Raw genomic sequence first — 15,075 nt, forward strand, 5'->3', positions numbered from 1 at the left:
AGCAAACTTGACGCAGGATGCAGCTAAGACGCTACATGTCCGACATCCCGCTGCCTCTCCTACTTCTCAACCTGGACAGATTCTGATGAAAACCGTATCAGGTTTGAACACCAAAGTAAAAACAGAAATAAGACTGAATAAATTTATTGTTGCTCCACTGTTTACTTCCGGTGACCAAGCTGGTTTTTGTCCTGGCCAATCAATGAGTCAGATTTTCTTCTTCTTTCTTGTTGGTCAGTGGTCTTTTCGGGGAATGGCAGTTGCAGTTTCTGTAACTGCATGACGTTATCCAGGTGGTTTGGTTTGCTTGACCAAAGTCCAGTGTGAAAGAAAACCAAAATTTTGAGAATTCCTCACCCAAGTCAAAGCAAGTCCTCCAGACTATCCTGCCATGAATGCACCCTAAAGCCTGGTACACACATAAAGATTATCGGGCAATTTTTGACTCCTCCTGACCTAGGACGGCAAACGCCCGATTATCTTGAGTCTTATGAGATTTTCCTATAAAATAATCATTTGGTCTGAGATGTGTCCTCTGTAATCGGCTCCGAAACGGGTTGTGGCCAACAATTGGAAACATTAAACATGTTCAATATTTACAACAATCTTCACATATGTGTGTAAAGCCGGCGATTCCTGAGTTGTGACTCTGTGCATTGTGACGTGAAACGGAACGTAGCCCATCAGAGAGCGAGCTGACTGGGGGACTGTTATTGAGAGAGTGAGTTATTAAGAGTCTGATATTTTTTTCAGTTCTGGCCTTTTCTGTTAACAGTAGTCTCAAAACCACCCTCATTCCCTCATCCTATCCTCTTCCATTTTGGGTGTTGTGTTTTCTTGTTGTTGTTTTCTTCTTCTATGTTTTTGTTACATCACGTTTGGTCACTCGAGATTTCTGGCTCGGAGGACTAGATTGTAGATCAGTTGCGGGACAGCATCGTTATGTGTGTGTTGTTCTGTGATGAGATTATCGGACCACACCACACACAGTATGATCAACACTGTTACATGCCTGATTTTTTCTGCTCACGTGTGTGGTCCCAACCAAATAAAAAAATCTCATCAGATTAACAAAACTTTATGCGTGTACCAGGCCTAAGACTCGTCCTCTGGGAAAGTTGAACTTCCATCTCCTTCTATGGATTCCTTCTGCACACCATAATCATTAATGTGAGGAACTAACAGCCTCTTTTCCTCTGGTTTCTGTCTAATATTGCCAAAAATGCCACTGAGGTGTATGATGGTGCGTTCATTACAGATAAGAAGCAGAAATAAGGAAAAACAATCCAAGAACTAAAGTCATGCAACTTGTTAAACTCTCCAATTACTGCTGCTATGATCATTTGGGAAAAGTAGGACCCTCAGATTATAAACTGACAGTGGACGTGTTAAAACATATTCAAAATAAACCTCAGAAAATAATGTCCCTAAAGTTTGTGGATTTAGAAAGTGATTTAACAGGAAGATGATAAAGAATCTGTTATAAACAAATGAGTCAGTCAGTCAGAAGTGTTTTTATGAGGCACAGAAACAACAAAACAACAAATCCTGAGTGGAATAATCTCAGAAACTCCCACTGCCGCCTGTCGCTGTATTTAAGAAACAGCAGATGTGTCATCAATCAGCAGGTTCTGCATGGAAACACCTAAAATTGCCTGAAATGTAAAACTGTGGAGGTGGAGAAGTGTCAGAGCCAAAACCATGATTAATGTTGTTTCCCCTACCGTGCTGTGAATAGATTGATATTTTGGTTGTTTTCATATAAGGAGACAGAAAGCAGAGGGAACATCTTGTCATTTATCATGTTTTTTTCCGCTTCATTATAACAAATTAAATGCTTGTTAAACAGGAAAAACAAACAGTTTTACCCAGAAGTCAGAGCTGTGTTTGTTTCCACATCACTCATCTTCTAAAGCCCAACCTGAGCTAAAGAAACAGAAACTAAATCACACCATATGGTTCACTGACAAGTTGGACTCTTTTTACAAAGTTTTTACTTTTACAAATAACTTTGGATGATGTGAGAGGATGTAAAAGTTACACCAGGGGTGCCCAAGTTCGGTCCTCGAGATCTACCATCCTGCAACTTTTAGATGCAACGCTTCTCCAACACGCTTGAATCAGATGTCATCTGCAGAGGCCTGGTAACGAACCAGTCATATGATTCAGGTGTGTTAGAGAAGGGTTGAATCTAAAGGTTGCAGGGTGGTAGATCTCGAAGACAGGGTTAGGCACCCCTGAGTTACACCAATGCAGGACTGGTGAAGTAAGTCGGATAAGCCACACTGATAGTGAACATCTCCATCTCATCCATGAACAGGACAAAAAATGATCATCTGGGGTTAAACACAGATGCAATACTACTAGAAAATACACCTTGTGATTTCAATTTGATAAAATCATAAATATCTCACTGCAAATACAAAAACCTACAGACTTAAAACAACTTAATAAGAAGAATTAAGGTGTGGCAAAAAGGAACACAAACCATGAGAAAGAGGACCAAAAGAAATCACAAAAATGACGTACAAATAAAAAAGCAGAAAACTGCTGATTACAAAGTGAAGCAAAGACTGAAACAACACAGAAACTAGAAACGAACACAAAAAAAAAAACTAACAAAAGACACAAAATGCCCATAAGATAACAAAAACAGACAACTAGTGTCCAAATGTTACAAAAACACACACTAAATAATTTGAAAAGGCCACAAAGAGAAAATAAATGGCCATAAATTAACACAGAGATCAGACAACCACAAACATGCAAAATTAGCACATACTAACAAAAACAGAGATAAAATAACAATAAAGTAATGCAAACAGCAACAAACCAACTACAGAGACTCTAAATGACCTTAAATTAAACAGATAAATTATGGTTGGGCTTTACTAAAAAGCAAAATATTTCACTAAATCCCACATGAGGGGAAGAGGAAACTAAGAGAATACAAGGCAGGACTAAGAAAGAGAGAAAATTCAAAATTCAAATTGCTCTCTTCCAACCTTGAACCTAGCGAACTACTAACAAGGATACAGAAGGAATAGAGAGAAAGCAGTGTAGCATTCAGACATGCGTCTGCTTTGTTTTATTTTTGTTTCTTTTGTTTCTGATCATTTTTAAGCACTTTGGTCAACTTCAGTTGTGTTTTTAAATATGCTATTTAAATAAATTTGATTTTATTTGCTTTAAGACTTTATGAGCAGATTGAGACAACAAAGTGAGCAAACAGTTGATTGTGAATTAATGATCAACCAATATTCATCACCAACAAATTAATATATAAATGCACAAGAATAAAAACATTTCAGAAGTTCATTTAGCCTGCGGTCTGTTATTTTAACAATTGCAGGGCTCTCATGGACCTGTAAATACCAGCTGTGCTACAGTTAGCATTAGCATTAACCAATGCTAGCTCTTCTTTTCTGAAACTAAACAGTGTTCACTCTGAGCCTCAGAGCAGATGCTAAACTCATGATCAATTCATGATATTTTATAAGTGAACGGTAACAATTATTTTTACATTGTTGTTTTTAATGACGAAACATCCCTGCGACACCTCGGCCTCCTCCTGTTCCATCCCTCCAGCCTAGCAGCAGCATTGCTGAGGAGCGGCAGTCATCAGCTGCTCTGGGTGAGAGCTCCATCTAAACGGTCTGGGTGTAAACCATAAACAACATCGACAGAACATCAATATTCATCTGCAGTCTAGTTAATGTAAGAGCGGCTGCTGAAAATTTAATCACGCCTGTTTCACTTCACCCAAGTATATTTGTCATGTAGCGGTTCCTGGCCAACATGTACAGTATGAGCGACTGAGCGTGCTCTGCCAGGCGAGGCAGAAGACTTTGAAAGGATCTCCCAGGAGGGGGGTGTTTAAAAGCCTTGCAGAGGGCCAAATTATACAGTATGATTTCATTTATCTTGGCAAGGGTGAGTTAGCTGCCTCCCAACTGTCCTGGAAGAAAACCTGACTCAGCTCAGAAGAAGCTCGGCAGCGTGAAGAGACTTCAGACCAACCTAAATACAAACTGCAACCAACTGACGGCCATAAATTACCAATTATCTCTGCTGTCATGTCCCCCTAACATACAAAAGCAGATATACTTTTATACTACCAATATGCTTTCAGGTGGCACTGCAGCAAAATACCACTGATGGTTTATGACTTCTTTGACTTCATTTCTGTTCCTGCTCAGTCCAGCACTCAGCCAACCAGACACTCAGCCAATCAGACTTTCAGCTAACCAGACACTCAGCCAACCAGACACTCAGTCAACCAGACACTCAGCCAATCAGACTTTCAGCTAACCAGACACTCAGCCAACCAGACACTCAGCCAACCAGACACTCAGCCAATCAGACTTTCAGCTAACCAGTTCTGCCATATTATAAGAATTACTGCAGAAACCGCAGCTGTGTTACTTCATGACTGAGCAGCGAGAGAGGAAAAATCTATTGAAATGAACTTGTTTTATTATCAAATTTGTTATTTTGTACAAGAAACAAGAGTGCTTTTGATACAACTTGCAGGAATCCCTTCATGCCTGAGCAAAAGTGACAGATCAGAAGAAATGAGCCTATGTATACGACAGCCTCCTCTGCAGCGAGGGGCTTTCAAGGTAGAGCTGAAGCACAGCAGAGAGGGAGGAGGAGGAGCCAAAGAAGTCCACCTTCATCTCAAGGTCCCAAAACGTAAAATTGATAAAAAAAATTTAAAAAAAACAACATAAAAATCATTAAAAGGCTTGCTTAAATAAATTGGTTTTAAGCTGCTTTTTAAAGTGTCCTCAGAAAACAAAATCTTAAATTTAATGGGAGAGAATTTCATACATGAAACACAGTCACCTTATGTTCAAACTCTCTTTAATGCTATAACCAGCAAACCCTGATCAGAGATCTCAGTCCTGGTAGTAAGGCTGCAGAGCTGTGGCGTAAATAGAGGACTGGCCATGCAGGGCTCTGTATGCAAGAACTAAGATTTTAAAATGAATCATAGATCTGATAGGAAGCCAAAATAGAGAAAGCAAGATAAGCTAATCCTTTGTCGTTATACCAACACACAACATGCAGTTGTACAACAAAATTAGTCTACTAACCCACAAAAGCTGCAATGAGAAACACTTTATGAAAATCTATGTACAGAAAAAGATAATGATGCATAATAAATAGTGCAGCCATAAAAGAGAAAATGAAAAATTGCATTCATTATATTGCACATAGTCCACTTCAAGGAAGCAAAGCATTGATCAGAGTTATTCAATGTAGTAAAACCTGTCCCTGAGTGTGTTATCTACAACCTGAGAGCAGCAGCTCAAACACCCGGTGTCCTGGGTGTGTACAGTCCCTCACAATGCTGCATGCCCTCTGACTTCTGAAGAGGTCCTTCAGGAAGGGAAAATTGGTGGCCAATGATCTTCTGGGTGATGTTAATGACCCCTCTGTAATACTTTTTATGTGCTACGCTGCAACTTGGTACCACACAGTAATGCAGTAACTCAGCACACTCTCAATGGAGCATAAGTAGAAGACGATCAGCAGCTCCCGCCTCAGGTTGAGCCTTCTGAGGATCCTCAGAAAGTGGAGATGTTGTTGGGCCTCCTTCACAATCACCGAGGTGTTAGCGCTCCATCTGCATCGTGATGAGCTGCAGGTCAGACTTCCTCCTACTGAAGTCAACCATCACCTCCTTGGTCTTAGAGATGAAGATCTTAGTAGTTGGACTAAATGATTATCATGGCCAAAATCAATCATGATGACAGAATTAGAAAACGTGTCGTAGTGTCACAGTCTATGGTTGGAAATCATGAGACTCGATTAACATTCGGTGACAGAAGTTAAACCTTCTTGATGGGCCAATTGCTGCATTTCACCCCCACTCTCTGAACCCCTTTCTTAAAAGAAAAACATGCTTGTGAGGCTGGAGAACATGCATTATACAATCTCCCGCTAAGGGTAAATAAAGTCTTTTTCATGTCATTAATGATGATGTCATGAGTAATCAACTAATCTATTTTAACTGGCCTGATTAGTTGACTTCAGAAATCATTTACAATGCTCATCCCGTGTTTGCATGGACTTTAGCACCTGAAAGAATGGAAGCCTGTTGAGCAGGATGTTTAAACCTGTTCCCACCGTCCTGCTCAAACACACCTGCTTCAAATAAAATGGATCCTGTTAATGACTTGTCAGGTGTGCTGAAGCAGGAAACATCTAAAACCTGCAGGGCGGTGGACCTAGAGGACCAGAATCAAACATTCCTGCTGTAGAGGTTTTGATTTCAAGAGCATGACATATGTTCCAGCCTAAAGAGAGACTTAAGAAAATCTAGAAGATCTAATCTTAGCATGCATCTAAATCAGTAAAGTCTCCATAAGTCTTAGATTACTTCAAATAAGCTGGGCAAAGAAATCAAAGCTAAAAAAAAAAAAAGAAAAACTCTGAACCCCATAAACCCATCTTCACAAATCAGCTGCTAATGTGATCATTAAACTGCCAGAGGAAGTCGTTATAATCTTTAAGATCATTAATAGTTAACGTATCAGACAAACCACATCCTCATGCAGAGGGGAAGGCTGGGGGGTGGGCTGCTGACCATATGTGGCTTCAGAAAAACAAGCCTCCCTAATGAAAAGCCCCACATACCACAAAGTTACACCATCCAAACATATGGTGGACAGAACTGATGCTCAACATTTAAAGCTGACTTCAAACTTAGAGCAGCACAGTCATCGATCTCATTTGTTCTCACAACGTTCTGTCGAGGATGGAGGGGACAGAATGTCAATAAGGTCCGTTTCAAACCACAGACGTCTTCAGCCTAAAGGCCTCGGGGGTAATATGGCAAGTTTACTTCTACAAACCTAACTCCGTTTGTTTCAATTTGTTTGTAAAATGGAGCTGTGAGAAGTGGATGAATGACCAGGTTCAGGATCTTTGAGCACATTTACAGAGGATGAAATTCAGGAAACTGGAAACAACAGTGGCTGGAAGAATATCCGACCAGCTGAATGTAGGACACGAAACATGTAAACTAGAAAAGTTGAAGAAACTGAAACATGATTAAGGAAGCCGGAGTCGGACCGACCTTGCCATAGAATGAATTTAGAACTTTGTGGCGCAAATTTAAACCACTCAGATTACCAGGAATCCGTTTAAGTTGGTAAATAAATTCTAAGAGTTCCTGGAAATGTTGGTGAAAAACCCAAAGTCCCTCCCACCACAGAACCTCTCCATGATTGGCCCACATAAACCACCACTTCCTGCCTGAAAATACAATAAAACAGGTTGTTCTGCAAACTATAAAACCCAAATCAAACCATTTTAACTTAACAGTTAAAAAGGAATAAAATATCCCATATTACATTTTTAGTTTTCATTTTAAAATGAAAATTAAACAAACACTCGAAGAGACACACACCCCATCGTGATTACATTTTACAGCACTTTAGGTATTTTAAATATATGCACTGTCTAAAGTTGAGCCAAAGTTAAGTCACTAAATCAGAAAGTGGAATAAATGGCCACTGAAAGCAGATTTTATAACTCATGCATCATTTCTGCAGAACCCTTTTTATGTCAGTGTTTTTAAAGATGTATGACTTCAGCAGGAAGCAGTGGAGGAATATCTAACACAGCCATCCCTCGCCTTCATGTCCAACACATTCATGCCCGAATCTGAATTTCTATCACTGAAAAACTTGGCAGCAAGAGAAAAAACAAACTCCAGGCTTCACATCTCACCCCTGCAGGAGCTCAGAGTCTCACGTCAGCAATGCAACCTTTCTCCACGTTTCATAGCTCCAACACAAAAACGGTGAGCAGCAACAAATGCTTGATGCTTCCCCAGGTCTGTATTTGCCCTTTAGACCCTGAACACAGCATCTGGCTGCATCCAACAAAGTACCAAAAGCCTTTTTTTCTCTATTTGTCGTTTCAGAAAGCCTTCCTGTCCTCTGTTCTGAACAAACAACACTTGTGAAAGCTGTGCAGTCAGTTATCATCTGCCATCGGCAGCGAGTAGTTATTGCCGTGCACAGAGCGGTGCGGGTGTGAATGAGACTTCCTCTGCTGAGAATCAAGGTGTTTGCTTTGCCTACTGACTCGGAACATTTTCATTTGCCTCGGCAGGATGTGACATTACGTCGTGATGAGCATGGCGGTCGTTTCCTGTCATGGAAAAAAAGAAACGTTTAATTTCAGTGCAAACACAAGCAGCAGCAACTCAGCGGGTCATTAATAAAACATGAGCGAGGCGGGTTTTTCCAGACGCTCCAGAGTGACAGCTAACACTCATTTACATGACTGCTCCTCTTTTCCTTTAAATATTTAATAAAAGAGGATGGAGAGTATAACAGTGTAATGAACGTATGAATATTAGATGGTGATGCAGCAGGATGCAAACATGACTGCAAATAGATTTGGCTTCAGTCCCTGTCAGGACATTTCACATTTAGTGGGAGAGATGGGACGTTATCAGTTTTAGGAGCATGAAGTTTGCTTCATGATTCAAAGGTGCAGATAATGAATGTTCAGTATTTTTAACAAATGGAAGAAGATTTGATGAGGCTCTATAAAATGAAAATAAAAAAGAATTTATTTAGAAATCATTCACTGTGGACGGTGGAATCTTCAAAGTCTTTGATTACCAGGAACATTTTTCTGAAATTGTTCTACAATTTTTGAGCCAGTTTGGCTCAAATTGGTAAACCTCTGCCCATCTTACCATCTGAGAGACTCTGCCTCTCTGAAATGCTCCTTACTGGTTGCTAACTAGCCTAATTAGTTGTCCAATGCTCCTCCAGATGTTTTTGAGTCGCCTTTTGTTGCTCCCATTCACACCTTTCATAGATGTGTTGCTGCCTTCACAGACTACGTTCGCACTGCAGGTCTTAATGCTTAAATCTTTGCAGTAATCAGATTTTTTGCTTGCTTGTTCACATGATCATGTAAACACAACGTCCATCAGACTTCAGAGTGAACTGTGCACGGCCCTGAAGTGACACGCATGTGCAGAGGAACATGTGATGTCACGCCCTGAGTTTACAGAGCCAAGAAAAATGATGATATAACATTGTCCATCACTGCCCCCTAAATATTTTATAAATAATAAGCTTAAAGAGGTATCATTTAACATTTTACATAAATTTTACCCAAACGAAGTCCACAGTGACGGGCTAGCTGTTTTGGTTGCAGGTAAACTAGCATGTTGTGTGTGTGCAGGGACCACGTTGTGTGTGTGCAGGGACCATACACCTTTTAGATGCACAGAGGGTTGACATGGTGCTTGTCTGGTCTGCAGACAGCAGAGTTGCTTTTGCTAGTTACACGAATTGTTCACAATGTGTCGGTTTTAAAGGGAAAAAAGAGGTGTGTCCCCAGGACGCGTCGATGGTGAGTTTACTGCATCCTTTTGGATTTGAATGTGCCAGGAGGCGTACCTAGCAACATCACTGCATATGGACAGAGACGTCAGATATGAGTGACCTTGGCTGCAGTGTGAACAGAACCGATTTCAAAATAAGCTCATATTTTCCATTTAATGATATAATGTCTCAGTTTCATCATCTGATATGTTGTTTACATTCTATTGGGAACAAAATATGGATTGATGATGGAAATCATTGCCTTTGTTTTTATTTACATTTTACAGCATCCAGACTTTTTATGAGTTGAGGTTGAGAAGAAAAAGCCCAGGTGGAAGGATTATTTACGAACACGGCTGAATTCAGAAATAACTACAGTCATCTACGGAGCAGCAGAAATGAAGGTACAATCACAGTCAAGCCGACCTGATCATAATCATGAGCTGATCTTTTCCACACACACAAACAGACCAGAAGCCTGACAGTGACCCAGAGTCACAGAGTCAATGAAAAGGTTTCAGCTGATTGTTTCCATCAAAATATGATGGAACCTGCTTTCAGTTTGGTGTCGTTAGCTTTCAGCCAGCAGGTTAACTGCGTTCACACCTCTGGTATTTCATGGCTCAGCACCATGGACAGCACACCAGACTGAGATGATAAGAGCAGCCTCTACTAAAACTCTATCAATATGTTGGTTTATTAGGTATCAAACATCTTATATTAGTATTTAGAACTGTTTTACTACGTGTTTTCTTCACTGATTTTTCTTCTTTTGTCCCTCACGTGTCCAGTTTCTGCTGCCATGCTGAGATAAGCCAAGTTTCCAGCTAACAGCTGTTTGGGAATCACCTTGTTGCTGCTAAAATCCTGTTTTCTGTCTGTCAGACCATCTGATCTTTGCTGGTTTTCACACATGAAACTAAAGAAATGGGAAGTAATGATGCATCTTTGTGACAAATAACCTAAAGATCCCATTTAAAATGGGTTCTTATAAGTTCTCTGTTTTGTTTCAACACAAAACTGAAGAAGCAGCGAATATCTGAAAAACTCTGAAAGACCTTCAGAATGATGATGAACCCACATTATTGAGAAATAAGGAGTATTATTATTTGAACCAAGTAGATCTCAGATCAGCATGTTAATGTTAAAACCAGAGCAGGAAGCACCTGGACGTCCTCGGTCTGCTCTGTCCATTCTCTGCTGCTTGTTTTTCTTTGAATGCGTTTGTCTCAGCATCTCCAGGAACTATGGCTTACACTATATACATTACATTTAAAAATAAAAAATAACATTATCACATCTAAGTCCCTGTTTTCTGTCACATTTCTGCTCCTTCTTGTATCTACTGTGCTGCTGCCTCTAAACACTGGAAGCTAGACATTGATCAGTTATGAAAAGAAGCTTGTAACATATTTAAAAACATTCCCATCAGAGAAACCGGAGCTTGGACCACTTCAGGGTTTTACTTGATAAAAACCGTAATGATGATGAATCTCCCCCTGATCCCTATAAGCTTTTGATCCTTGTAAAGTTACCACAGAGGATCATGAAACCATCAGAAGCTCTCAAAGGAGCACAAGATAACATCACATCCTAACACGGTGCAGATGCAAAGCGATAAAAAACTTAATGCTCAGTCCTTACAAGGAGCTGCTTTCCAGCAACATGCAGGATTCTTAAGGAAATTCTTAGTCTTCCAGTCAGCTGATAGAGCACAAACAGGCCAATAAAGGCGCAGACACTTGATTGCATACAAAAACCGCTATAATTGGACTCCTATGATTCCTCATGACATGAAAAGGTCAGAAACTGAAGCACGAGCTGGTGCAGAGGCAGGAAAAGTGATATCAGAATAAGCATCGGGAGTCCCGGAGGGAATATTCTACTCATCATGCTGATTTCTGCTGCAGCGCCACGGGAGCGGCGCGCTGATCCGATAACGTCTGAAGATTGTATCAAACTGCATGTTTTACACACACACACACACACACACACACACACACACACACACACACACACACACACACACACGCACACACACACACACACACACACGCAGCCGCAGCAGCATCTTACCTGTGCAGTCCTTCCCTTTGCCTTTGCACTCTCCGCTCTGAGGGGGGTAAGAAGCCCGAGCCTCCGGCAGGTCCAGCACCAGGGACAGCAGGCAGGCGGACACCAGGTACCGGACAGCCCCCCCGGGACCCGACAGCACCATGATGATGACGATTCAACGTTAACACACCGGTGCACAAACCACTCGTGTTTAGGGGGAAAAACAAGACCCGAGACTTTGTCGTAATCCCGAACTGAGTCGAGAAAACAGTCCGACTGCCTCGCGCTGTGTCCCGCAGAGGGTGAGCTCAGAGCCGGGAGAGAGGGGAGCAGACGGAGCGCCGCGTGCGGACTGCCGTGTTCAGGAAGCCTGGCAGGCGGTCCGGTTGGTCCAGGGTGGAAGCAGCGGCAGCATCCTCGCCATCCGTCCGTCCTCCGCACGCAAACTCCGCGTCTTCTTTCTCCGCAACCGCAGCTGGAATCTGTCGCACACCTACAGATCCTCCTCCGTCCTGAGTCCCAGGCACGCGGTACCACTGGGGCGCTTTTCCGCGCGGTAAGGAAGCGGATTCAACGCGAGAAGCGGCGCGCGGAGATCTGCAGCTGCAACCACAACAAAGAGATCCGGACTGAGGAGGAGAGCAGACAGGACAGACAGGCTGGTCACGTGGGGGATGTAACACTCCCCTCCACGCCCCTTAAGCGCGCGCGCGCGCACGCAAACCTTTTCTACACAAACGCAACCAACCGCAAAAAAAAAAAAAAAAAAAAAGAACGCAGGAAATAAATTCTGATAAGCAACAGCACAGGAACGTGAGCGAGGGAGAAAAGTTAGAAATAATCTAGGACGCATCAGCAGACCTGACATTAATGCGACCAAAGTGACTCACATGAGCTCATATTTCTGTTTTAAACCGAGAGGAGGGAAGATGTCCATCATACCTCCACTTTACTCATTACTTTGTCTTCATGCCACTTCACCAGCTTATATTAGGAGCTCATTATAAATCAGATGTGTTTAAAATAAGATGGAGAAAATGAAAAACTCCAACAGGGTGCAGTAATGAAAGTTCTTTCAATAATTTATCCAGTTAAATTATACCGGTGACAGACTTTCTTAACTCTATTTTTTAAAAATTTCTATTTTTTGTCTAATTTGACAATAACCTAATTGAGTTAAAAGTTTAAAACAGCATTTTTCTCTGTTTTCTCAGACATAGATCTAGTGAACCGGGTGTGCAGGAAGAGCAGAAATTAAGACAAACTCTAATATTCCAAAAAGACCAAAGTCATGAATCATAAATACAAGACATGAAAATGAAAGAGAAACAAACATGAACTTTACAAGGCCAAATAAAATAAACAAATCAATACAAAACAATAAATGACCCTTCAGACATTACATCACCTTTTTGTTGTCCTGTCCAGCAGCATGACACGCAGCAGGGGGGGTGGCCGGTGAAAGGTCTGGACTGCAGGCAGGCCAGTCCAGCAGCTGGACTCTTCTCCTGTGAAGCCATGCTGTTGTGGTGGATGCAGGATGTGGTTCAGCATTGTCTTGCTGAAATCTGCAAGGCCTTCCCTGAAAGAGACGTTGTCTGGATGGGAGCAGATGTTGCTCTAAACCCTCCATCTTTTCAGCATTGATGGAGCTTCACAGATGTGGAAGCTGCCCACGCCATAGGCACTAATGCAGCCCCATCCTATCAGAGATGCAGCTTTTCACCTGTCCACTGATAACAAGCTGGATGCGCCCTCTTCTCTTTAGTCTGCAGGACACGCCGTCCATGCTTTCCACAAACTAGTTCACATTTTTATCCAGGTTTCCACTTTGCCTCAGACCATTTTAACCCCTTATCAAGCGGGGTCATTTTGGCAAAAACGCCTGTAATATGACCTCCAAATTAGAATTACTGCTGTCATTGAACCCTCTGGATTGTAAGTACAGGCTTGGGCTCTTTGTAAAGGTAACACTCTCTAGTTTCACCCACAGCAATCAGAATCACTGTAAGTATTACTGATAAAAAGTTATACACTTTAGAACACACAGAAAAAAATATTTTTTTGTCCTCGCCTTACCTGAGACCAATCTTGATGGGAAATATTGATGTTTGACCTATAGAGAGCCCTCAAAGGTAAGGAAAGTCAACATTTAAACTTTCTGCTTTTCTGTAAAAAAGGCTTTAGTGTTAGCGCTGTGGTTAAAATCAAAATGGCTTAGATCATCGGAAAGCTGAGACTTTGAGCTTTCATTTTATGTGTATACTGTGGGCATTCATGACGGAGGGGCTTGCACACATGGCTGCAATATTGTTGATTAGTATGTACCGGGACCGGCACGTCTGCACCGTAAGGGGTTAAACGAGCTTTGGTCCAGAGAAGATGGAGCTGTTTCTGGATCCTGTTCACATCTGGCTTCTTCTTTGCACGACAGAGCTTTAACCTGCATTTGTAGCTTTCAGGGTGAACTGTGTTCACAGACAGTGGTTTCTGGAAGTCTTCCTGAGTCCATGCAGTGGTTTCCAGTAGAGAATCAAGTCTGCTTTTAATTTAGAAGATCACCAGCATCCAGCCTTGTCAAATGCACACAGAAATTCCTCCTGGTTCTCTCAACGTTTTATTACACACTGTAGATGGGTGCAATTTTACTGAAATTGTTCCAAAATGTGTAGACTCAGATTGGTGAATCTCTATCTGTCTTTACGTCTGAGTATCAGGATGTGTGGAGGACGAGGGCCCAAATGCAGGGTGAAGAGGGAGGAAGCCGACAGATGTAAATATTGGTTTAATGACGATAACTGAAAGCAGGATAACTAAAAGAAACAGTATTTTGAGAAACAGATCAATACAAACCAAAAAGCACAAAGAGGACACTGAGGAAACAACAACAATCTGCCTAAGGGGAACACACACTGACGTGAACTAGATAAACGAGGAACAGGTGAAGCAAATAAACAAATGGAACCAGGTGTGGTGAACAGAAAAGGGCTCCTGACCCCGTCATGTTACTAACCTGTTGCTAATTAACCCAATTACTTATCAAATGCTCCTCCAGTTGTTTTTGATGAGCTTATATTTTCCATGAAATGGTAAAATTTCTCACTTTCAACACCTGATATGTTGTTTTTCTTTACATTGTACACATCCCAACGTACAGTTTGAATCTGTTGTTCAAACTCAACACTGACTGCAGGACGTTCAGATCAGAGACGTTTGTGATGGGACAGAAACCACATCTGCATCCCTGTTTGGTTGAAGCCGCAGCTGCGACTTTACAGAGCAGATTCAACACCATCATTAAGCCTGTTATTCTCCTCTGATTTACAGTTTCACAGATTAAGCTGCTTCTCAGATCCTCCGGAGGCCTGCTGATGGAGACAGTCAGTTTCTGGATTCCTAAATTGAGCTGCCTTCAGATCTGATTCTTTCTTCAGCTGGATGAGATTTTCTAATGTTTCCTTCCACAGAGAAATTTCTCTCTGAATCAGTTTCTTGCTGATTTACAGAAATGATGAAGCAGTATCTTAGACCCTTTTCATGAGCACAGTGTCATCATGATGCAGTCGATACCTGAGCTGGCTGCATGAACAGGACCCAACACGACTCATTAAACCCTCCGTGTTGACTGGATTAATATTTACACAGCTCAGATTGG

General features: G+C 41.6%; 1 protein-coding gene across 1 annotated transcript in view; it reads right to left on the minus strand.

Annotated features, from left to right (window-relative positions):
- The window catches only part of tmeff1a (transmembrane protein with EGF-like and two follistatin-like domains 1a), a 104,054-nt gene extending 92,005 nt beyond the window's left edge, over window positions 1-12,049 (minus strand). Inside the window, exon 1 of the mRNA XM_041993709.1 lies at window positions 11,442-12,049. Coding sequence (XP_041849643.1) covers window positions 11,442-11,583 — 142 coding nt within the window. The 5' untranslated portion in view covers window positions 11,584-12,049. The remainder of the gene's footprint in view (window positions 1-11,441) is intronic.
- Window positions 12,050-15,075: the final 3,026 nt, after the last annotated feature.

Source organism: Melanotaenia boesemani, chromosome 8 (genome assembly GCF_017639745.1).
Source record: "Melanotaenia boesemani isolate fMelBoe1 chromosome 8, fMelBoe1.pri, whole genome shotgun sequence".
Classification (NCBI taxonomy): domain Eukaryota; kingdom Metazoa; phylum Chordata; class Actinopteri; order Atheriniformes; family Melanotaeniidae; genus Melanotaenia; species Melanotaenia boesemani.